The 24,584-nt window shown below is 45.7% G+C and overlaps 2 protein-coding genes across 3 annotated transcripts in view; both read right to left on the bottom strand.

Annotated features, from left to right (window-relative positions):
- Positions 1 to 20,088, bottom strand: part of LOC124469017 (doublecortin domain-containing protein 2C-like) — a 36,861-nt gene extending 16,773 nt beyond the window's left edge. The window contains exons 1-10 of the mRNA XM_047022098.1: positions 19,633 to 20,088; positions 19,411 to 19,459; positions 18,657 to 18,733; positions 18,151 to 18,282; positions 17,782 to 17,931; positions 17,498 to 17,555; positions 13,964 to 14,066; positions 12,638 to 12,738; positions 12,222 to 12,302; positions 11,711 to 11,808 (exon numbers count right to left, since the gene is read on the bottom strand). Coding sequence (XP_046878054.1) covers positions 11,711 to 11,808; positions 12,222 to 12,302; positions 12,638 to 12,738; positions 13,964 to 14,066; positions 17,498 to 17,555; positions 17,782 to 17,931; positions 18,151 to 18,282; positions 18,657 to 18,733; positions 19,411 to 19,459; positions 19,633 to 19,925 — 1,142 coding nt within the window. The 5' untranslated portion in view covers positions 19,926 to 20,088. The remainder of the gene's footprint in view (positions 1 to 11,710; positions 11,809 to 12,221; positions 12,303 to 12,637; positions 12,739 to 13,963; positions 14,067 to 17,497; positions 17,556 to 17,781; positions 17,932 to 18,150; positions 18,283 to 18,656; positions 18,734 to 19,410; positions 19,460 to 19,632) is intronic.
- A 349-nt stretch (positions 20,089 to 20,437) lies between these two features.
- On the bottom strand, positions 20,438 to 24,161 carry allc (allantoicase). 2 transcript variants are annotated; one of them, XM_047021920.1, is made up of 11 exons: positions 23,996 to 24,161; positions 23,817 to 23,867; positions 23,628 to 23,715; positions 23,365 to 23,484; positions 23,141 to 23,226; positions 22,908 to 23,040; positions 22,645 to 22,800; positions 22,172 to 22,245; positions 21,785 to 21,893; positions 21,304 to 21,422; positions 20,438 to 20,806 (listed from the first exon to the last, which is right to left on the bottom strand). In XM_047021920.1, exons 1-11 carry the CDS (start codon positions 24,083 to 24,085, stop codon positions 20,633 to 20,635), a joined length of 1,200 nt encoding a protein of 399 aa, XP_046877876.1. In that variant the 5' UTR covers positions 24,086 to 24,161; the 3' UTR covers positions 20,438 to 20,632. The 2 variants fall into 2 exon arrangements, with proteins under 2 accessions (XP_046877876.1, XP_046877877.1); XM_047021921.1 differs by having other exon boundaries at positions 20,439 to 20,806; positions 23,817 to 23,870; positions 24,000 to 24,150.
- Positions 24,162 to 24,584: the final 423 nt, after the last annotated feature.

The following is a 24,584-nucleotide window of genomic DNA, read 5'->3' as shown; positions in this document are numbered from 1 at the left end:
TGAATGGGACAGTATAATGCACATTCTGCCTGGACCCCAGCCATCAATCTAGTGTGAGTGTATCACTGATAGAAACCAGTCACCTGTCTATATGGGAGAGATTGGTAGAGGCCTCTAATTTCAAACCAGCCAGGCGTTTGAATGAAAGAATAGGCAAGGTGATAGCAGTGATGTGTGTGTTTGTGTGTGTGTGTGTGTTGGTGTTGATAATAACCCAGAGCATATGTCTAGACTGACAGATCTCTCCCCCCATCCCATCCCATCCAGCACCTTCCTCCCTCCTCATCATCTTCATCATTATTCTCTCTCGCCCTAAAGTGATCCTTCTCAGGAAGGGTGTGAGATTGGTCCGGGGAGGTCGGAGGTTGTGGGGTCTCTAAAAGAGGTTCTGCACAGCAGTGGCAGGCTGGAGGAGGGGGGGGGCTATAACACAGCCTCCTGGCCTGCCACCCCTATTCCAGATTTGCTCTGCATTATGCTGATGAGTACCCTCCTAGTGGAGATGGGGGGCGGGGGGATGTAAACCTACAGGGGCTGACAGGGTTAGGGTCTGACCGAATTTCTCTTTTGAGGATTGCTGGAAATTTGATTCAGCAGTCCCTGGGGAAATAAGAGTTTCCCGGAGCCTGGGCTGCTGTGGAGGTTACCGTGCTAGGGGAGGGTTTGCCCGTCAGGCAAAGCAATATACTGGGCCTGTTAGGCGAGGCAATAATCTCCACAGGCCCAGACTCAGGGGGGGGGTGAGGGGGTTGGTGGGCAGTAGGGATCCAGGACATGGCCTGCGCAGAGACCAGACACAGAAGAGGCAGAAGCTGTTGTATTTTATTAGGGCTATTGTCATGGACTGCTCACATACACACAGAGTAAATGTCCATTGTGCGGTTCCAACGCAAAATGGACTCCCTCTCCCCTCCAGGCATGTTTAAGGAGTCGGCAGCCGCGTGTCTGGCAACCCTGGGGAGGTGCTGGGGACAGTAAATGCTCCCTCATCATAGGAGATGCAGTTAAAGTTGCCAGATAGAGTGATGGGACTTCCCAGAAGAGGGGGATTTAAATGTGGTTTTGTGGCGGTGGCGGCCTGCAATCGCAGATAATCAGACGTATGGTCTCATAAGCTTGGGGAACGGGATGGGAGACAGGGACTGCAGACCTGTAGATCCTGACTGGAGATGTCCCACACACCACATGACATCATCTCACTGCGAGATGGCAGAACGACAGCGACAAGGTTTGTACAGTCCAGCCCTTTACCTACTATTTCTCCACATACTGTGTTCTAGTGGAGAAAAAATTCACATTCCACTCATTCTATCTGGATTTATAGGAGGTGTGGCAAAAGTCTCAGACGATAAACACAATACCTGGCAAGCCTGAAACATTAAGCATCCCTGGGACGTTTCCAGAGAACTTCAGGTAGCCTGTGAATTTCACGGTCCATCTGCTGAGGAGCGATCGCTGGTTCAGATTGATGGCCAGTGATAAAAGAAACTGGGACTTTGTTAGTGCGCCTCATTGATATTCATGTGACATCACAACACCGTTGGGCAGCCACAGGATTTACAGTGGCAGTGTACGCTGATGTGGGTCTGTCCTTTCATCCCTCTCTTTCCGTTCCTCAGTCCGTGCCGTCCCAAGGGAACCATGCTCCGTGTGTCTCCCTTGCTAGCTGTATTTCACTCCTAGGTGCAGGGCCGTGTGGCGGGCGGAGGCAGCAAAGCCTTGTGGGCCTTGTGTGGCTGCCCTAGTGGCAGACCCTGCTTCCATAAGGACTCACAGCTCAGTAACCTGCAGGGATGCAGGGCTGGGAGACAAAACACTGCTTTGTGTATATCCTGCTCATTCAGACAGATGGATACTATGGCTTGGAATATACATACCTGTAGGATCCCAGCGTGTGTGTGTGTGTGTGTGAGAGAGAGAGAGGTAGGGGAGGAGATAAGAGTGAGTTGGGTGGAAAAAGGGGGGGGGGGGGGGGGGGGGGGAAGGGAGGGAAAGAGAAACAAACGGGACAGGGAACCAGAGAGAGAAAGAGCGAGCGAGAGGATAGGCAACAGAAAGATTGGGGAGGGAGGGGCAAGAGGAGAGGTAAGTGAGAGGCGGTAGAGGAAAGAGAACACAGTGTACCTTGGCTTCCAGGGGATCTCTCCACCAGTCTATACCATATGACAGCTCATACACAGAACATAACAATGTCTCCCAGAAGGGCAGCCATGTCAGGACTCTGCAAGAGGCTCGCTCCAGAGACAAGTTGGACCCTTGGAATCCTTTGATCAGGATTCCTATTAAGTTTAAAAGGTTTTTTTTTTCCATCTCCATGGTTTCCTCCCCTGCAGGAAGTGGACTGCATTAGATGATAGGCAAGAGAATAAGGCACATAAAGAACTCCCATCAGGAGATGATCATGAAGCCTGGCCTTATATACTCCAATGCTAATTTATATAGTGTCCCATGTCCTGCTCTATACATTAACTTTAACCCTGTCCAGTCTGAATAGTAGACGGTTCCAGTCCCTCCCTCTGTTCTCCTCTACTGTATAGCTACTGCCCCCTTGTGGACGGCCACGGAACAGTCTGGTCTCCCTCACCTGCTAGCAGTAAGAGTGCAACTGCAGTCACAACAGGGCATGGGATTCATGTAAGTGAAAGCCAGGTTGGTTGCGATCCATCTTGAAGCTGTGCTTCTCACACACACGCACACACTAGGAAAGCAGACTTATCCTGCCACACCAAGTCCCGGACACTGTCTCATCAATAATGGAGAGTTCAGCAGGTTCTAGGAATGTCCCCACTGGAGGACCTGTGCTGTGGAGCTGTGCAACACCTGTGCATGCGACAGCAAGTCCATGGTTCACTGCACAAAAACAATTTGGAACACACAAGTGTACATGTCCACAAAGACTCTGAGTTAAAGGCATAAATGAAAACAGAGAGAGGGGTCATTGAGATGAGGAGGAGGGGAAGATTTGTGAAGAGAAAAGAGGGAGAGAGATATATTGAGAAAGAGAGCAATAGAGCACAGAAGTAAGGTATAGAGGAAGCTAGGGGGATAGGGAGGTGGAAAGAGGGAAGGAGAGAGTGAGCGTGCGAGTAAGAATGAGATAGAGAGAGAGAGAGAGAGAGATAAGATTAGAAAGAGGGAGAGAGAGGGAGGGAGGTAGAGAGGATGTGAGAGGGAATCCAGAGAGAGGACATCCAGTGTGGCCCTGATTTAGCTCCGGTTGGAATATTCCGCTGGCGTTGTGGGTTAAAGACCAAAGTGTGATGGATAAGATCTCATTACAATAGGAAAGTGAGGGTTTAATTTCCTCTACACGTTCCATCTTTATTAATGTCAGGACCAGCAGGTAGTCAATTGCATTAGGGTTTCGATCACTGGCAGGCTCACTGCCACCCCCCACCCCCACAATGACAAACACAAAGCCAGGGCATTAAGGTAGATGAGATAATGGCAGATTCTACACCAGCAAATTAGGTTACATCACACTAACTGTCTTATTTACATTTTCATAATCATTACCAAATAGCTAGAGGCAAAAGAAAAAAAATGGTTCCCCTAAAACTGATTTCTCTTTCCCTCCAGAGGATCTAATTCTCTTGTTGCCAGAAATATCTGAGCATTTCAACCTGGGCCTAGTTTTGTGAATGTAGTTCTTCACCCACTCTTGAACATGCTGGATGATGAATGCCAGCAGGGGAGTGTGGGTCCAGTACGGTCAGGTCCAGGGGAGATAGGAGGACATGCCTGCATGGATGAAATGATCCTTCAGGGTGGGGGAGACTGTTTATATTGAGATGTACAGCAGGGCTGCCTGTAAGTCTTCCTGCTGTTAAAGCGTGGCATGTTTTATGACGGTTGTCAGTTCAATTGATGGCCTCATATTCATTTTACAGGTGTTCAGAGGGGTGGAGGTGGTTTCAACGCATGAATTTCACTCCAGTGTTCAATAGCTGGGTCACGTGATCAACGATGGTAACGAACGTCACGGTATTGCAGGGTGTAAAGTCAAGCTATATGTGATGTTAAGAGGTGGCCCAAAAAGGTGGGCTTAACAACATTTAGTTTCCAGACTATTATGGAAAATCAACTGTACAGTACAGAAAACCACTCTAATGCTGGACTTGCTGCAGTTACCAGTTAGTCAAGCAAATGATTACATCATGTTCTGCATGCAGCCTTCTGTTACAATCGTTTCAATTTGATTTGTGTTATGATTTTTATAAGGTTGTTGCCATGGTCTCAAATAAATCTCTCAATGTATCATTACATGCCAGAAAGATACCTTGTTAATGTGAACAGTATGGACATTATTACCAGCTCACAACAGGTATAAATACATTTACATTTACATATAGTCATTTAGCAGACGCTCTATTCCCGAGCGACTTACAGTAAGTACAGGGATATTAAATATATATATTCCCCGGGGCAAGTAGGGTGAAGTGCCTTGCCCAAGGACGCAACATCATTTGGCCCGGCCGGGAATCGATTCCGGCACCCTTCTGATTACTATCCCGATTCCATGACCGCTAAGCCACCTGACTCCCCAAATACATTTTTTCCCTCGTGTTTCTTTGTATCCTGCTATAGTCGGTCAGACCCACATCCCAGCGTTTGCGATTACCATGTCTAATAAAGTTTTACAAACATACAAGCTGAGAGAGAGGGCTAAGAGGGCCACACAGGAAGGGTAATTGCTGTAATTTAGCTGCCTGGGTTTAAATGGCCAACGGGTTGACATGCAAGCCCGGCTGTACGCTGACGCTTCGCAGACAAGGTCAGAAGTCAGGTCCAAGAGCAGCATTGTGACGGGCTGGCTGACCGGGGGCGGGGCTGAGCTTGCACAGCTGTCTGGCAGGGTCAAGTCTGAAACCTAGAACGTTTGGTTCTTTCTAGCAGAGACTGAAGCTCAAACATGTGAAGTTCTCTCCTCAATGGGTCACTGCTGCCAAGGCATGCCTTGTGAAACTTATCTCAAGGTTTTGGATAAGAAAAAAAAAGGCAGTTACTTTGTGAGAATTACAATCTAAATGTAACCTGGAAGTAGCAGCACAAACATATAAATGTAGTCAAGCAAAACAGCAGAGTTTACCAGGTCTTCAGGTATAAAGTATACAACAATTCTGATTCTTTTTTTTTTTTTTTTTTACATGTTGAAGCAAAAGGCATTGTTCCATTCCAACGCTTGGACTGAACAAGAGAAAGTTTACTACAAATCTACAAATGTACAAAGGTTTAAATAGCAAATCTAATGGGCAGGTGGAACCAATGGTTCATCAACACTCAGGAGAAGCAAAGCGTGGCAGGCTGCTCCAAGAGTCTAGCTGTGACCGGAAGCTTCTTTATAAATGGACCAGGTGACATCTTTACTTCAGAATGACAGAATTATGAGGGACCACTAAGAGACAGGGCCATGTCTATGGTTGCAACACCGTAGGTCCTTCTGACCTCATTGTGCCAATGGATTCCCTCAGTCTGGATGGTCTTGCTGCCATCTAGCATCCCTTTCCTGTAACAAAGGTTCCTCAATGCATTTCATTTAATCAGGTTTTGACTCGGGATGGATATTTCCAAAGAGAAGAAATATCTGAGTAAATCTCACCGATTTAAATAGCTGGAGGACTTTGAATAAATGTCATTGCAGATAGAGGCTGTGATAAGATTTCATACGAGTCCTGAAGCCAAATCCCATTTTCCTTCAAGATGTCAGGCAAGTCAGTCAAGGCAAATGCTGATCGAGTGCCAATAAGGAATGCAAAGCAGGCCACGTTGAGGTGAAGAGAGGGGCTTAGGGTGGTTTATGGGGGAGCCATTGACATGGCAACAATGCCCAGCCCTGGACTCCCTCACTGTCCTGAAAATGGGGCAGGGCCGGAGGTGCTGGGGGCCACAGAGGGGGGTCTCAGAGCCGCTGCTGTGTTTGGACACCTGCTTGCATTTGCGAAGCTCCACGGAGAAAGAGAGAGTGCTATTGTGGCCGACCACCCACAAGGCTCAAGTGTGAGACTGACTGCCCTGCACTGGGCGGTGCTGGGCTGGGCCGGCCTGAGAGGGGATACAGCGTTAAGCCATATCTATGTAGGCCATCTGCTACAGGGAGAGCTAGTCCACCCTCGACCGCACACACGGTCGAGGGGTGCAGGGTCAGTGAAAAAGAATTCCTGCTAAAGCCTTGCTCTGAAATTCTTAAGACCTCTTTTGGATGGAGGGTTTAAGAGCCACTGATATAGGCAGAGAGGGAGAGAGGGAGGGAGTTGAAACAAGAGATGATGCAAAGTCTGGCCATAACTTTCTAGGATAGCAAAGCTACAGCTCCAGTATGCTGGGGGAACTAGAAAAACAAGAAGAACCACAGAATAAAAGACGAAGATCAATGGAAGTCTCCAGTGAAAATGGAGGGATAATTAGTCCTGATGGGCGATATATGGAAGGTCTCCTGTTGTGTTGACCCTACATGGAACACTGACACCACGGCTCCCAAAGGAAAAGCTTATCTGGGGCTGCTGTGAGTGGCTGAGACGAAGGGTCGGAAAAGTCTTCGTCACTCCGCTGTCCCCCAAGACGCTTCCCTTTGCTGCCTGCCTCCCCCTAGCTCGCTGCAGCGAGCCGAGAGGACATGATATCACTCAGTGCCACCCCGCCCTCCCCCCCCCCCCCCCCCCCCCCCCCCCCCCCCCCCCAAATGTTTTTATTTTGGGAGTGCTTGTGTCTGCGGTGGGGCCCCTCAGCCCCGGGACGTCACAGACACTCTCTAGCTCATGTCTTATCACGGTGACTGAGCCACCACGGGCCTCCCATCTAGGAAACACACACACTTCATATGGAGCCTCCCATCACGTCAGCAGCGCCGTCCCTCAGACTCCCCAATGTTTCCTTTCGGATTCAGTCATCTGTTCTCACAGTTCTTTGTCGCAGATCTTTACCCTACCACATACTTGTGTATCTAGACTACAAGCCCAGGCAGTATTTCAGTGTCCAATGGTACCGTGACATCTTGTAGCGTCAGTGAATCTTACTGAAAAAAAATAAATAACCTTGAACACCTTCCAAAAGACGTGTTTCCACGGGAACAAACAAGGGAAGTCGATATCAAGATTACCCAACAGCAGCATTCAACAGCTAGCCTGTTTGGATCAAACAGCACAGCCTCAACCACTAGGGACTCCCATGTTGTCTACTCTCACCCCCTCCCCCCTCCCCCCTTTTTCTCTCCTCATTTTTCTCTCTAACAACCGGCCCTGGAGCTCTTTATCCCCAGTGGAGCTGCAATGAAGTCAGCCTAATCTCCAGGCAGGTCAGCATTGTCCTCACGTCCAACCCTCATTCACTGTCACCAGCAGGTGGACTCTGCTCCAAATGTACTGTGCCGTCTGTCAGGGAGGAGGCTGAGGCTGACGCCAGACATATGCAAGCGTTGGCCACGGGATTGTAGGCAGGCTTTCCATAACCCTGACAATATCAGCCCCCAGGGATGGACTACTTCATGTGGATAACTGTTAGGGTTACCACTGTGAAGACATGTATCAGGAGCAGGTGAAGTGCTGTCAGACAAACCAAGCCACGTGAGGTCTATGACTTTAACCAATTGTGCCATGTACTATGTACATGTATTGTAATACTGAACCACCTGCAGTATGATGACCATGTTTGTAACGTAGTCCCGGCACTTCATCTGTATTCTTCCCGGCTTTGAAAGAATAAACCACCAATTTTTCCTGTCAGAAAATCCTTTCAAATGAATACATATTTGATTATGTGTCACCCTCCGATGGGATTGCAATTCTACACCAATTAGGTCACTTTGTTCTTGATGAAAAGAGAAACATTAATTGCTGACCATTAAAGTATTCTGAACAGATTGTCCTAATTGACAGGAATAACAACTTAGGGAATATAGTGTGATTATCTAACAATAACCACAGGCACACATCTACACACACATCTACACACACATCTACACACACACACACTGTCTTTCGCAGGAAACACAACAGAGACTGCTACCGTGATTAGTTCAGTTGGAAGGTAATTAGTTTAGAAAGACAGGTCTTTCATTTTGATAGCATCATAAAAGAATGAACAAATCAATTGTATTTTTCATGTTTAAACTTATGACTTTAGGTTTAACCATTTTACAGCGTAACATAGGGAGGCAAGCAAGTTATGTTGCCTCAATTACATTTTTAATGATCTGATGTCAAATTTGAGTGCTCTCTACTCATCATTTTCATGTCCTTATGAAAATATTGTTAATTCAAAAACGGAATACAGCAGCTGTAGAAATTGACTGAACTGTAATGTTTCCTTCTAGTGGGTGTACAGGACAAGGTACTGGGTTACTCTGAGCAACTCCATAATCCAATGAAGGTCTGGATCTGATGAGAGCATCATAATGTCTTTTAAGATTATTGATATAAACTGTTTTTTTTTTCATGTTGTGACAATTACAGGAAATGTGTTCTTGGTGTAATCATAGAAAATATATTTGAAAGTATATTTGCCACTGCAAAAATAAATTATACATTCAGTAGAATCTATAGTATTGGATTGTGTCCCTTTTGATATGACTACACCTTATTGAGACTCTTGGTGTTGATCTGAAGCAGAGTTCCAGTAAAGAGCCACAAGGGGCTCTGAGAGACCTTCACCTCGTCCACACAGTCTACACTCCCACTGCCGTCTTTCTCAGTTATGTGGGGCGATGACAGTGAAGAAACATAGCCTTGGGGCACCAACATTAACAAACCTTCATTTGATGCACCATTAAGCCTTGTGTTATTTTGTAAAAATGTATATCCATAGATGTGTACGGAGTGCGTTTAATATTTTTTGGTACACCGTTAAATATCATTAGGTTATTAGATGACTCGATTCACTTTGAATCAATGAGGTGCTTCATCTCCAGAGAAGAGGGCGGGGCCTCGCCATATCCACACTTACCCACAATCCCCCCTGCTGTTGATTCAGGCATTAGGAGAAGTAACAGAGCCATTTATCTGAACCGTGCAGGGAGAATTCATCAGGAAAAGCCACTGAGAGAGCCCCCCTAGGCGACTCATTTCCTGTTACTGTAATCACACGCACTCCCATTCATGTAGAACGGGTATGAATCATAAACAACAACAACATCAAGCACATAGTGTTGAGCACCCAGGAAGCAGGTGTACAGACCAGGGAGGGCTTTGATTGGAGGCTTCGTCACGTTTAGATTACGGCCGGGCGTCTGCCTCCTGCATTGGCTGTCGCCAACACAGTGGGAGGTTCCTTTACAGTCTAGAGGACGAGAAGAGGGCGACAGAGACCAGAAGCCTTACTGTAGAGGCCTCAGGAAGAGGGGCCCATGCTGTGCATGACAGGAGGCCTGACTCCACCGACATACATGGGAGCACCGGGTTGATCTTGGGGGAAGGTGAGGCTGCATCTGACAGATGAGGGTGAATGTGTGCGTGGGTGGAGAAGTGTGGGTGGGGGTAGGGGGTATAATGTCAGATTACGTTAGAGTGGGGCTGGGCGGTCTGAGATGCACTGTGTGATAAATTATAGATGAAGTTAATCTCAGCGTGTGCAGTCGTGGGTCTTGACAGTTGGGTGCCTGGAGGAGAAAGAAGCAGGAATAGGCTGCACGTAGACAAGCCCGGAGAGGGCTCTACCCCTCCCTCTTCTTACATTCTGTCTGAATTTGCAGCTCAAAGGAAGGAAGGGATCTAACCATAGAAAGTGGGATCTGATGATTTTTTGGGGGTACAAGGAAGAGGAGAGACTCAGCAGGGGGCCTTTGGTCAGCTAGGCAGCTCTATTCTAGCGATATCTTTCACTCCTCTCTATTTCTCTTTCTCTCTCCCCCTCATCTCAGTAGGCACAACAGGGGCTTCCTTGTGCCTCTCTGAAACGCCTGACTTCTGAAAGCAGATTTTCCTCTGAAGAACTATTGCATTACCCGAAATAAGGAAAAAGAATGAGACAACACAAATGTGACAAAATGTCTCCAAGTGGCTTAAGTGAAACAGATCAAATCAAGCCTTCTCTCCGGTGACATTTCATGCTTTGGGATGATAATCGAGATGCAAATGCAGCAGGAGCATGGTTTAGGAACATGTCATTGTGTCCTTGAATCATCTCTCAACCCAGACAAACAAAGCTGTGTATGTCTTTGTTCACCAGTAAAGTAGCTATTCATGCACCACAATACAACCACAACTAAGAAGGAGAGGGAGAGAGAGAGCATCAGTGAAAGTAGAGAGAATGAGTAAAAGAGAGGAGACTGACAGAAAGACTTAGAGGGAGAGATTGAAAGAGCAGTCCTTTCCATCACTGATTGACAAACTTGCATTAACACACACACACACAATTTACACCACATAGTAAAACTCCAATAAGTGTGAAGGGCATCATCAGGAAGTCACTCCTGCCTGTGATGAACTGTACACTCGAGTGCCAGCTAGCAAAGAGCTGTGTCAAACACACAGCCACGGCACACAAGTATGGATGTGTACATGTGTGTGTGTGTGGGAGTATGTGTAATATTGTGGGTGAATTACGACATGCCACGCTGCTTGAACACACCTTTTTTTTGCCTTCAATCAATCCTAGTGCTTTATTACAAACAGCAGGCAGCGGTGTCACTGTAAATCGCTGGGTCATTGCTCACGTAGCCAACAGCTTTCTAAAGGAGAGGGGGGCAGGGTCAGCCAGGAGGTAATGTGTCAATGGGTGTGAGGAGAGGATGACATCATTCTGGTGCAGGCTTGTGCTGTCCTGAGAGGGAAAGGGATTGGCTGCCTGCAGTGTGACTATATTTGTGCGTCTTTTTGTGTGCATGAGAGCGTGTGTGTTTGTCCAGATGTGTGTGGGGCCTCATCTTTTAAAAAGCTCTGAGGAACAGGGTTTCATCGCATGCCTGTAGTCACTGCTTATCTCTGGGCGCTTGAGGATGTTACAGTGGCGTGGAGCAACAGAGAACACTGCAGACCCTGACTGAGCGCCTTCATCTGCTGCTCCATGACTGCTAGTTGCCATGGCCCAGGGCCGGCACAACAAGGCTCTCACAGTGGAGTAATGAGTGTCCAGAGTCTGACGAACAGTGAGGGTGATAATTCTGGTCTGGACCCAGGGGGGCAGTGGGTTCCGCCTGGCCATCAACCTGCAGAGTGGCTCCCCATCTCTGGACTGCAGCCAGCAGTGACAGTGCCTGAGCTTGATTAAAGTTGACCTTGAGAATGGATGTGTGGGGGGGGGCAGTGTGAGAGCAGCTAACCAAGGCTGGCGGAATAGGCACCAGAAAACACCGGGAGACGGATCTGAAGTAATTGCGTCAGAAAAGACTAAAGGAAATCAATGACGAGGGGGGGGATCGATAGGGTTTTTTTTATCGCTAATTTCTGAAGAGGATCGACTGGGAGACGGGGTGGGGGAGGGGGGTGGGGAGGGTTCGGTCAATTGATCCAGTATCTCCTTTTCTGTATTGGCATATCTCACATTATTAATTAAGAAGAAATGCTCAGCCGACTGATGGATAAATTAGGCAGTATCATTAAATCAACATTAATGATTGTAATGAGGAGTAAATTGGTGCTTCGGTTAGCCTTGGTCTTCACGACAGACAGACAGACAGACAGAGCGGGCTATAGAGCTGCTGGTCACAGCAAAAAATGGTCAGAGCCAGGTGTAGAGACAGGGGACTGTGTATTGACAGTGATCTGGGGACTGCTGCTACTCTACATAGCATCCAAGTACAGCCTTGGTCTTAGCAGGGTCCCTCTGGGGAATCTGCTGGGCTGGGGTTCTCGTGACTCGGCCCAACTCCACAGGCTGCTATGGGGACACGTGGATGGACACCAACAAGAGGTTTGTGTGACATCAGAGAAAGAGAGAGACAGGAAAAGTCAGCCATCAACAAGGACGCTACAACAGCACTTAACTTATTGAAGCAAGCTGGCGTTTGTGCAGAAGCAGTGGACTGTGTTCAGAAGCACGTGCCATAGGAGTCACTGAAGGCATCCCAACTTGGGAGGAGGAAGGAGGCAAAAAGTCAAAGAGTCACAGTGTGGGGCAAGGAACTGAGCGACAGACCATACCCTTTCCTTAACCACCCCTGGGAAATACAGCTATGGCTGGCACTATGTGTTGTGGCAAGTCATAAATCTCTCTGGTGGAGCTCCCGGAGTGTGCGGGCTAGCTGGCTACATGGCAGGCCCCCATGGAAGGGCTGTGGACAGCACACTGACCTTCCTGAAGCGGACCGAGGAGGCCCTGCCGGAGCTGTGTGAGGCGTCACACTGTTCCTCCTCCACGACCTTCGCTTCAACCTAGGAGTGCACACACACACACACACAACAATGACACACACATATTGACTCAGATTTGTGCATACACACAGGCACACACATTGACATAAACTTCCAGACGAGCACACACATTGACACAGACACAAAGACAGGCACGGACAGACACACGCGGACACGCTGGCTCATGGAACTCGTGTGGAAACAGGACCACACACTCCCGCGTGTGTGATTGTGTCCCAGACGGCTCTGGTTCACTAAGGATGTGGAGGTATGACTGGTGCACAAGCCCTCTAGTCCGGGTCACTCATTTGATGTGTGTTCGGCTGGTTCCCCTGGGGCCGGAGGAGTCGCGTTACCTGATCGACTGGCAGGTCCACTTTGATTTGCTCGTCCTCTGGTATCTCTGCGGCACCTGCGGTCTCCCTCCTCCTGGCTTTGGCTCTGAACACACTGCCCTCTGAGGACAGCCATTAATCACTATTACTGCTCATGCTGACAGCCAGTCAGCTGACCAATCAGTCAGTCACTGAGCCAGCCAGGCATTTGGCGAAGCAGCCAGTCAGTCAGTCACCTGGCCAATTCTGTGGTCCCCCTCTCTGCTTCTTCCTTATTTTTTCCTTTAACTGTGACCTAATCAATGAGGCTGTCAGTGAGTGTTAGTGTTCTGTCTGCTTCCACTGTCAGGCCATGCTCTAGGAGCTGCTGGGGCATGACCAGGCCCACTGCTCAGAGCCCTGAACTCTGCTAGCGCCACTCAGGGAACAATGCCAGCTAGAGGCCCACACAAGCCAGCTGTTGTATGCATTGATTGTGAAGATAGTCACCTGGGATGTCATGTTGCTGATATTCATATAGAATGTTTGAAAAATGTGTGAAACAGGTAACACAGAAAACTGCATTGCTAGCAAAGAAAGAATGTCCCCTGAGTATTGTATAAATGTGCCCACAGAGCAAAATAATAAAATAATAATGAAAAAAAGCAGCAGTTATAAAAATGCAAAGTGCTATCCCAAAACAATCTCCCGTCAGATGAAATAGTGATGAAATGAATGATTGATGGTGGCCCTGACTGCCTTTGTGCCCAAAAAGAGAGAGAGACAGACAGAGAGAAACACAGACAGAGACACAGACAGACACAAAGAAAGAGAGAGAGAGAGAGAGAGAGAGAGAGAGAGAGAGAGAGAGAGAGAGAGAGAGAGAGAGAGAGAGAAACACAGACAGAGACACAGACAGACACAGAGAGAGAGAGAGAGAGAGAGAGAGAGAGAGAGAGAGAGAGAGAGAGAGAGAGAGAGAGAGAGAGAGAGAGAGAGAGAGAGAGAGAGAGAGAGAGAGAGAGACGTCCCTGGCAAGGTTGAGAAGACTCCCTGCTTGGCGCTGAATTAATTTATGATCCTATTTGAGGCAGAGCTGGGTAAAATATTCACCTCGTAGCCGTGCTCTCCATAGGCTGCTATGGCGCCTTGCCGTGATTTAACGGGGGGCTCTCCAGTGTATTCACACCGGGTGCCCACAGGTATGCACACGTTTGCATGCAGGGACATACACAATCAAATAAGATGGCTGTGCGTGAGATGGAGAGAGTAAGAGGGGAACATGTCTGGCAAGTGATAGTGTGTACTGAGTGCAATGAGGATTCAGTGCAAGTGTTTGTGTGTGTGTGTGTATGTGTGTGTACGTACCCCATGATGAGAAGAGAGGGGTTTGAGAGACATGCTTCTGTTGCTTGGCTCTCTCAGGCTTGGCGTAGAACAGAGAGTCTGCCTTGAGTCTGTGATCTGTAAACTACAGCACATGAAACAAAGCATGTGGGTTGGTGAACACAGATAGTGAGGGACGGGGCACATCTTTATGCATGAGGCTGTTGTTCGTCTACAGCACACCACCACCTCGTCTGTGTATGAGCTGAACTTCTTCAAGTTGCTGTACCCGGGGCACGCCGGCTTCAGAGCAAAACCTCCCGTTGGTATATTTGATCTTTACTTGATCACTGAGAATAAGGGGTGGGTTTCTGTTCAATTCATTTCTGGTGTTGGACAGGAACTATTGGACATTTTGATTATAAAACCCAATCAACATTCTATATGATGACTGGTTCTTTACATGTGGGAATATGTTGAAAATAATACTGTTACATGTAATGTCGTAGCCTATACTTCTATTGAAATAACTGACAGGTACAGGAAAGGATTGTGGAAAACAACATTAATATTAAACTAAGCTATGAGGCCTTTAGTTGAATAAACATGAGGGATGGAATGTGTATGGTCTTTTGATATAAAGAGGGAGTCAGTGGGTGTGTTTGATGTAGCTTCTCTTTCAGTCCTTTTATTCCAACATTGCTCTAAGTTGTCCAGGCGCTGATAAGCTTTGCGTGTCCCCAGTGACTGTGCTGGCATTGAATGAGTCTGGTTCCAATACATCTCATGCACAGCCAATCAATCACTGGCAAGCACTGCCAACTAATCATTTATTGATAGAAAGGAGCTGCCATGAATTTCTAATAGCATTCGTCTTATTTAACAGTCCAGATCAAACAGAGAAAATCCAAACACGCTTGGAGGGGGGAAAGATCCTGGGAATATCTTTCTTTTTGGCAGCCAACAGGCAGTTATTGATGGGAATGCCTACAATATGAGAGTTGTGATGAAAAAAGAGAGGAAGAAAGAGAGAGAGAAACAGAAATACAGAGAGGGAAGAAAAAAAAGAGGAGTGGTTGTCGGGTATGCGGGTAACAAATCTGAATTTCACATGCGTTACATACCAACACCCGGCATCGGGGTGAGATATTCACTCCTTGGAGGACAAGGAATGGGAATGTTCAAATGTTTGATTACATTGATTTCTCCCCATCATGGTTGTTTTCAGTCGGCTCTCTCAGGGCTTGGGGGCATGGGGGAAGTGGACCGATCCCTTTGTGTGTCTTTCTGAAGCCTACACCGCAGGCACTGGGTGTTTGTTAGCGCGCTAACACTGCATCGTGGGACATGATGGATGTTTATTAGGCAACCTTCTCAAAACGCAGGCAGAGGCCAAAGGTTTACTGATCACTCCTACTTTCAATTCCCAGTGCCCTCAGTGAGAGGTGAGACATCGAGAATTCAGACCGCAGGCTTTCTATTGACAGAGGCTGGGCCGGCAGACGGGGCACAGCTCAAACAGCTCGCTCAGCCCCACTGACCCTCAGAAGGATCATGTGTTCAGCTTCTCCTTATTACACCTGCCCTGGTTCTGCGGGGAAGGCGCCCTGGGTTTCTGTTCAATATTCAGAGGTCTTTGTTTCATACAACCAACCCTGTGGCAATAACAAGCTGCTTCTGGCCTACTTGAACTTTGAGAGGGTTATCACATTCCACCACATCCCTCCATGATGTTAGACGTCAAAACAGCAGAGCAGAAACATGAAAAACACGGGAAAACTACCCTCCAACTGTACTCTGGACAGGTTCCAGCGAACGAGGATGGGCGATTGACACGCCTATTTGTGTGTGTATGTGCACAACCTTATTCAAAATAAGATGTAATCCCAGTTTGTCTGAAGCTTAGCCATGTCAAACAGTCCAGCCGCCATACGGCAATCAGAGTGCCTCAGAAAATGGTAAGGGGATAAAAATGTCAGAAAGAAATGTCAAGCGATGACAGATGGGTTAAGGCATTGAGGCCTGCACTTAAAAACTACCATCAAACTCAGTGTTGGAGTGATGGACAAGGCTGATGACCCTGCCACAGGCCCTCCTAAAACAGCTTTATAACAGACTCCCTGCTATAGACATTAAAGTTAAATAGAATACCATGGAGCTTCCCAGAAGCAGGCAGCACCTCAATCTTGATTCATAAAAGACTCAGGGCTAAGACTAAGGCTTCAGCACAGCTACAGATGAAAAGTGTATGGGACAAAAAGAGACAAGGAGAGGAAGAGCGAGAGAGAGAGAGTGTGAGAGAGAGAGAGAGAGAGAGAGAGAGAGAGAGAGAGAGAGAGAGAGAGAGAGAGATGTATGCTCTAGCAGTGAAACTGTAGCTGTTGCTCATCTACTTTAAGGTCTGATGAACAAATAGCTGGGTCACTGTCGCCTCCCTCTGGTTAGCACTGGGAAGGCAATGCAGAATTTTCCAACAGCAGGGGCCAAAAACACATTTCATGAAATAACTGGGACTTGGAAAAGTGTTTTTGAAAATCAAACAGATTCATGTTTGCGGATGCCAAACGCTTCATGTTCAAATGAAAAAGAAAGAGACAGTGATTCCCTTCTGCCCCGTAAAAGGAGTTGGTGCACATCCACTTGAAGCAATATCTTTACGATGGTGGAGCACTTAAGGTCATTAACACAGCAAGAGAGCAGTAGATAGATCAGCACTATTAAACGTGTGTGTAATGGTGATTGAATTGGACAGTCATTGCGCCTAAGTCTTACACAGCTCATACAGTTTGCCCTTCTAATCAGATCCTTCGTTTGCATCTTAGCGGCTTCACAATGTAGATGAGTTAATGAAGTGTGATCAAGTCATTGGACGAGCAACACGGGAGGAGAGATGACTGCCTCCAACTCCGGAACATGAGTTATTGTTAAGAGCTAAGCTGTAATTTTTCATGGTAATAAAGAGACATCAGATATTTCACGTTGACCTTTTCTGAAACCAAAGAGCTGAGTCTGCAATTCCCTCCTCCTCACTCACTGAACCTCAGTATGTGAGACACTTATCTTCATCCCCACCAGGCTGGAATAGTGACAACACGTGTGTGCGGATGTGTGTACATACCATTGCATGAGTGAGCGTCATACATTGTAATTAATCACAATAGAGATGGTTTGACTCAGGAGAAATGAAGGGTGTCTGGTGGGCTGTGTGCTTCCTCACGGTCAATCTGTTCAAGGGCGTCCAGCGCCACAGAATTCTGAGAACCTCATTAATATTTGTTGTGGTTTGACATTAAAGCCACTTAATGTTCTCTAATTGGACGCCTCAAGCAAGGAGACATTCTTAGTTAATTGGTGATTAAATACTTACAATAGTTAGGCTAATAGTTACTCTAGACTATCTGGTATGGTATTGCTTATGTTGCCTTTTAAGAGTAGTTGAAAAACAGTACTTCTAGTAAAGCACACAATATTTCTAAATGACTTTTTGTATCAATAGATTAAAACAAACTCTTTTCAAATGATTGTGTGCTGTGTAGTTTCCAAACACTTCATGATGTAATCACAGGAAGCACTTACCAAATGTCTCTTATGCTTTTCATTCCTTATCACATGCGAAGCATAATCGAGATGGACTCTAGGTGAAAAAAGAAATATGAAAAACGGCATTACAAAGAGTGTCAACTATTTATTCTCCTGTGACCACACCAGATATCAAACTAAAACATATTGCCTCTGTTGATTTTCTTTTTCCCTGTGGGAAAAAAAAAACATTCAGCATATCGCTAAAGTACATTATTTTTTTCATTCCTCAGCCTCAGTTCTGAAGACAGATAGCCAAGCAGAGTGCAGAAGCCACTCACCCCAGGCTACATTCCTGAAAGATGCCCTTCCTCTGGACCCAGTGGAAGTACGGCAGCAGTCTGAACCGCTCCATCCCTGTCGCTACATAGTAATGGTTGTTCTCCAGCTCCACTGAGCTGGATAATGGGGTCCCATCTAATGTGCACAATCTGAGCGGGAAAAATACAGAAAAAGAACCTGCAGACTGGTGCAAAGAAAACAGACTGTGTGAAGCTCTCTACATGCTCAAATATTTCAAGTACATGAGTTGAAATGCCATAATGAATCATGCCACAGAGGTGGGGTACGACTGTTACGCGGTGTATGTCTTTGGTGTGAATTGTCACATGAAACTGTTCTATTGTCCTTGAAAAGTCTATTTTAAATACCTACGCACGGCTCCAGTGCGAAGACGCACTTTCTCTGTTATCATAGCCAGAACTATCTCCCAGTTTTTCAGAGAGTATTTTGGAATCAGGAGCCGAACTGGAGGAACGAAGTAGTTTCCATTGGTAAAAACACTACAAAACAAAACATCTATGAGTACCTTTCCGTCAGTCAAAACATTGGTACTACAACCATTCTTAAATATATAATGTTTGACTTCCATTGCTCTTTGAGTTATTCTTCAACAGAAGTGAAGTTATGATCAGTACAAGGTCATTTTGTTCTGATTTCAATGGTAAATGTGCAAGCATTGGTGATTGTGTTTTACTGGTTGAGCACTGTGTCTTAAATACAAATGGCTTTGCAATTCGGATCCAATCTCAATTGAATCAGTTAAATGAGGCATGGGTGCACTGTTCTATTAGCTAGGCTCATGATGGAATCTCTCACTAATGGAATGTTTTTGAGTGTGCCATTAGTATAGGACAACTGGGAAATCGGTACTGACTTGATAGTGCATGACTCATGCAGAGTCTTCCCCCATCTAGCTGGAACAACTATTCTGCTATGGACCACTGGCTTTATCTGTAAGGAGAAATGAAAACACCAATAATAACTTTGTCATGGTTTCTGTCCATCTCTTATCTGGCAATAGCTTGCCTTATAGCATCTAACCCTTTAAATAATGAATTCTCAGTGTGGTTTTCAATATCAATTAAAAAAACGCCTATTTTCTTGTAGATTTTCGTGTGAAAAGTCTCAAGTAAATTAAGTGGGATGATGTCGGAATTAAACTTCCTCAGTATTCCTTAATATACAATAAGGAATAATCTTGTTACATAGGACAAGAGAAGCTGCTGGTGTATTTCCTTCATCACGGCTAATATAAATGCCGTTTTGCAACTGGCCTCCTGGCGGCGGTAAGAAATTGGACAATTACCCCACAGGCCTACTTATAGTAGGGGCCGTTTAGGAAATACTTAGACTGTCCTTACACAAATACATGTGAAACACATGCACATTACCATATGACACGTTCACCCACATGCATACTACTGAAAACGTAAATATTGCCTACATACACATGACATGCTCGCACAGACGCTTGTGAAACACATTCACACACTCATATGAAACGCTTAAGTCTCAATGATGAGTAGCCTAAGAAGCTTTGAGAATGTAAGGGTGTGAGAACATGTTCACTATAACTGGAATTCAGCTCAGTAGTTTAGCAATTTTACAATTTTACCTCATATACTTACAACTTCGCTCTTCTTCCGCTGGGGTTTTACTGTGGTGATGTTAAAGTAACTACCGGTGTAGTGGCCGCACAACGGGGGAGGAAAATAAATTAGAACATGGGGTGGTGGGCTCACTCTTTTATAATAATAACAGACTGAATCTATAGGTCAAAGGATTACGAAGTGGAATATTGCTACATTTTAAGAGACTTATAGTATCATAATAAAGATGCATAGGCCTACTCAAGTTTTTTGAAGCGTTCTGTGCCAGCAGCGACGTATTTTTCACCGTGCTGCAAAATCTCCAAACTCAGTATTCTGTGTCCTTGTCGAGGCGTGTAGATGTTCCTCACGGCTCCAAAATAGGCTTCCACTCCCCTAGTTACATTATTCAGAAAACTATCAAACGATGACACCTGGCGCGGATTGATAACAATCCTTCTCCCAGGATAAAAAGCATCGCCGTTTCGATAAACCACTACGGTTTTGGTAGGTGAAGGGTGAGCACCAGACACCCTGCCAGGAATTTCAGTCATTAGTGTAGCGAGGCAGGTGGATGCAGGGTAGCGAACCGTTAACGTAGAGAATGAACTGAGGCCAAGTGTCACACGTTATTAAATTAGCAAGTAGTTAATTGAGACCGTGGTGCATCTATAATCAAGGCTACAGATTGCACTCGACCGAGCATTTTTATCAGTTATCCTTGACATTAACTACAGCCATATTGGTTTGCAAAGGCCGCCTTCTTTGATTGTGACACATTATGTTTGCGGTTTATTCCACTGTCATGGAAACCAATCTGTTTCAGTAATAGGCTGTTTATGATGTTGCTAATATTATACCATGGTCTGGGTGAATACTCGATTCTGATTGGCTGCAGTGGTGACCGTTATGTAAGCGATAATGTCCGACGAGGTGTTCAATTTCATACACTAATAGACGATGTATGTTTCCCTTACATAACCTTTCCATTTCAGATGTCAGATTATTTCACCATAAATGTAAAACCCCACCACCACCCCTCAAAAAAACTAACAAACAATCAAGGGAATAGTCAACTGGCTTGTATTGGACATGTTAACCACGTAAAAAGCAGATGAATCACTTGCACCAGAAAACCTGTATCCACATATTTTTGACACACTGTTATCCTTCTTCAAAGGCAATGTAAATATGCTTCAAACCAGCCCACCGATTGGCTGAATGTGATTCGATGAAGTGACTTGGCATATTACCAGCTCTGTCACAGTTTAGAGGCTGGTGTCAGAGGCTTGGTTGAGGACATGGAGGCTGGATGACCCCATAGCCTCAGCCTGCTGACACCTCCATCTGGGGCGATGCTCAGACGCACATGACTGACAGGGCCAGTCAGCGCCAGGGAATCACCTGAGTAGAAATGCCTGTGGTGAGACTGGAGCTATAGAGCAGAAAGAGACAAAGACCTCAACTCAAATGTTTTATCAACTTTACATATTGTAGTAGTTCATATAGTTTTGAAGTTTACTGAGGATTAAACATGATGTGCACTCAGGAGGGGTTAAAAAAAGCAGGCTGGACTGTTGGCATGTCTAGATGTCTTGGCCAGCATCCAGGTTGGCAGACGTTCCCTTCTCTTACAGAAACTTGGGTGCGATTCAAATATATTAGAGAGAGAAGTGTTAAGCACCAAACCTCTCCGATAAGATAGATACCCATGTGTTTGCCAAGATCCAATTTGATTTATTCATCATACACATTCAGTGTTGTTTAACTAACTAAATGGCTTCCATAAACAACATTTGCATTGCCATCTGTCTGGAATATGGACTTTTAAATAGTGAATTAATTAAACTGTTGAATAAGAACTGACATTTCACATAGCTATTTCCAGATATCTGGGGATTTAATTAAAGGTGTAAAAAATAAATAACCTACTTTCTGAGGGGCCAGAAGCACCTGCCACTTGTCCGTGCTCCACTTGCTAATCATGCAATGTCCCTCCTCTTCAGGGCTCAAATAGCAGGCTACTATCTTACAGGAGTCAGGAAAGTTTCCTGTTGACATCACAATGATACACAGACAGTAACAGTAAAGTTGTGTCTAGTTAGTGGCATGCCATGCGCCTGAGGTTTGAGACAGAGACACTATGTTAACTTGGGACCTCATCTGTAAACCGGTGATAACTTGTACCTGTAAATGTAACATTGTAACCTAGCATGGCTACAGTAGTTCAAGTTAGTTTACACAGAACAATTACTTTCTTAGGCCCTTAATGATAGCACACAGAAAAATGATAGAAATGATAATTCATATGCAAAATCAAAATGAATATCCTAATATAAGACATGGGGAGAAACAAGGAAACACTGAATCGTGTAAAGAAAGCTGTGGATGAGAACCAGGTGGCCTATTCTACCTTTGAAGTGGTTGGTGTCTATCTCCACTTTGCTGATGACTCCAGGGTGGCCCAGTCTGAACACTGCCCACTCAAAGCCTGGTACTTGCAGAATGCCCCTCTCGTCCACCTGGCACAAGGCATTGTGAGATTCATAGGTTTTAGATTTATTCTCATGTAGTATTTGGATGTATTAAGACATACACGTGCAGGACGAACACAGGACTTTGGTTGGACTGATTTTGAAAGTTTGGTTGGACTGAAATTGTCAAGAGGAACCAGACAAATAATTTATTTGTACCTGTACCTTATCGCAAGTGCCAAATTAGCCTCAAAACTTGTATCATCACAGCACACACAACACACAATTTCTCAGCTGAATAAAAACAAAAGTGTATGCTGGGTAACCTTTAGCTCTCTGGGTCTGTCCAGTCGACGCGCTGTCTCCCAACCATCCCCCATGTTAGCAGCTCTGTCCAGACCTTTGGAGATACAAACTCATGTCAGTACACTGATAGGGAAATCAATATCATTCTCCAGGTAGAATACCTAGTCCATATTTGAGCAGGACAAATACACATCTCATTGTTGTGGCACGGAATTGACAGCGAGATAGTGGACCGCTGCCAGTTTACAGCAGACTTGATGGAAACCACAGAGGCATGCACCTGTCAGTGAGGTATGAACTTCATTCATCAATGTTCAGTTATTTAATGAAAGGGACACAGCTGGCTAAATCTAATCCTGGTTGAGATGTGTATTGACTGTGCCACAGGTGAACAATATTTATATCCCCTATACAAACCCATAACTACATGTTTTTGTATAATGCTTGAGTGGAACCTTGTCGGTAATGCTCACAAGCTGGCATGGTAGCATACCTATCATGTTACGAGGGTGACCAAAGTGGGCATCACTGAACCCCAGACAGACCCCCCCATTAACCAGGGCTACCAGGTCCACCTGGTTGTCTGTCGGCACTGTTGACCAGTCTTTCTGACCCACACCGTACACCCTCAGTCTGGCAATACCCCCGTCTGTAAACCACCAAGATAGAGAAGCACAGGGCCTTTAGTCCAGATCAAATTAACCATGTGGATATGCACTGGACAGAGCACTGTGGCAGAGGGCTGGGAGGGGTAACCTGGGTACATGTTGAGCCGTAGATGTGTCACCCTGCCAGGGAAGGCTATGGGGAAGTAGTTATGACACGTGTCAGAGTATCCAGGCTTCAGCTCTGTCCCAGGAAGAAGCTCCTCCCACAAGTCTGAATTCAGCTGTCAAAACACAACATCTGTTTCATCCCTTGCAAGCATGTTATAGTGAACCACATAAAAGAAACTATGCCATAGAAGCAACATGGGAGATAATCAATACCTTTGCAACTTCTGCAAACTGGCTCTGGGAAGCAGCCATGCCTGTGCGGTTGCCATCAAGGGTCAGTGGTGGGAGATTGTCTGTGTCTACATAGGTAGACAGGGACAAGTCGAGTGCAAGGTCAGTTCTCCAGCATCTCAGCATATCCCATGCATGGCAAATGATTGTGTTATGTTGGAGCATAACTTGATTAATATCCAGGGGGAAAAGGGAAGTGTTCTTACCCAGACATGCAGCTTGAACAGAGCACGATGGGGCATAGTTCCCAGTGAAGAAGGAAGTGTCCACATCCAAGCCATGGAGGATCCCTGGCACACCCAGCTGAATGATGCACCAGTCATGACCTTACAGACATGATGTTGGCCAATAACATAACACACCAGTCTCTGCATTAGCATATTTATAGAACACCACAGATTTTACAATAATTACTGTGAACTGATCTAACCTTGTTTTAATCTGTTTACTTTAAATAAGGGACTCATACCGGGTATTCTTTTTCTTCGAGTTTCCCAGCCATCCATCCATTTTCCATATTCAGTGAACGCTGAAGCTATGAACTCGGGTGTCTCTCTCTTCCAATCACATACAGCATAGTTAAGTATGTAACTGACAAATTACCAACATAATGAAATGTGCATTGTCCCTGACACAAATACATGAAGTTATATGTTACCTTCAGAAGATTTCTAGCTGGAGCAAACCATTCATCAGTGGCAAAAATAACCTTGTGGGGAGGACATGGCCGTAAGTGTGGGCCTCAGGAACCAACAGCAACTGGTCCAGAAATACATTGTGTAGGCTCACGCTAGTGTGACTATCTCAGTTTCAATGTTATGATCATGACTGACTCACCTTCCCACCAGCTGTCTCACAGGCCAGGTTATTGAACTGCAGAAAGCCTGGTTGCTCTGAAGCCAACTCCACTGCTTTGTGGTCTGCCATGTTTTGCAGTTGCTCAGAAATGGCACTCGATGCCCGTTTAATGCTATACTTAATCTAAGCTAACCTTCCTAAACGAAGAGCCTCTCCTTTAACTGGCTTACATATGAAAGTTGAGCAGGTCAAAGTACAGCGCCCGTCCTGTCAGTGACAGCGGTGTCATGTTTACTGTTGACCAAGGGGCCACAAAGTTATTCATGTTTAAAATGGTCTGCTTGTCATCAACACCCAATTTCCAAAAAGCCATGTTACATGGCAAACCTGTGCACTATTCATCCCGATCTAAAGTCTATACCCAAAGAGAGCATGTTTGAGTGGTGTGATGTCAATGGGTTACACTAGGAAATGGTCACACGCTTTAAAAAATCCACAGGCTGTACGTCACATGTTGCATGATGGATATTTTGGACACTGACCATGGTCGATTAATCATTTTGCTGTAAAGACTGCAACATCTGTCAGATCTACAACATCTGTCAGATCTACACTCACTGGCACCACC

This window comes from Hypomesus transpacificus, chromosome 6 (assembly GCF_021917145.1).
Source record: "Hypomesus transpacificus isolate Combined female chromosome 6, fHypTra1, whole genome shotgun sequence".
Classification (NCBI taxonomy): domain Eukaryota; kingdom Metazoa; phylum Chordata; class Actinopteri; order Osmeriformes; family Osmeridae; genus Hypomesus; species Hypomesus transpacificus.
Note: the sequence above shows the minus strand (reverse complement) of the source record. Positions and strands in the feature narration are given on the sequence as shown.

Coding starts and splice junctions, on each gene's coding strand:
- allc (XM_047021920.1), bottom strand. CDS start 24,085: ATGGCAGACCACAAAGCAGTGGAGTTGGCTTCAGAGCAACCAGGCTTT. Junction 22,801..22,907: donor ACGGCTCAACATGTACCCAG/GTTACCCCTCCC, acceptor GGTGGTTTACAG/ACGGGGGTATTGCCAGACTG. Junction 21,894..22,171: donor ACAGACCCAGAGAGCTAAAG/GTTACCCAGCAT, acceptor GCCTTGTGCCAG/GTGGACGAGAGGGGCATTCT.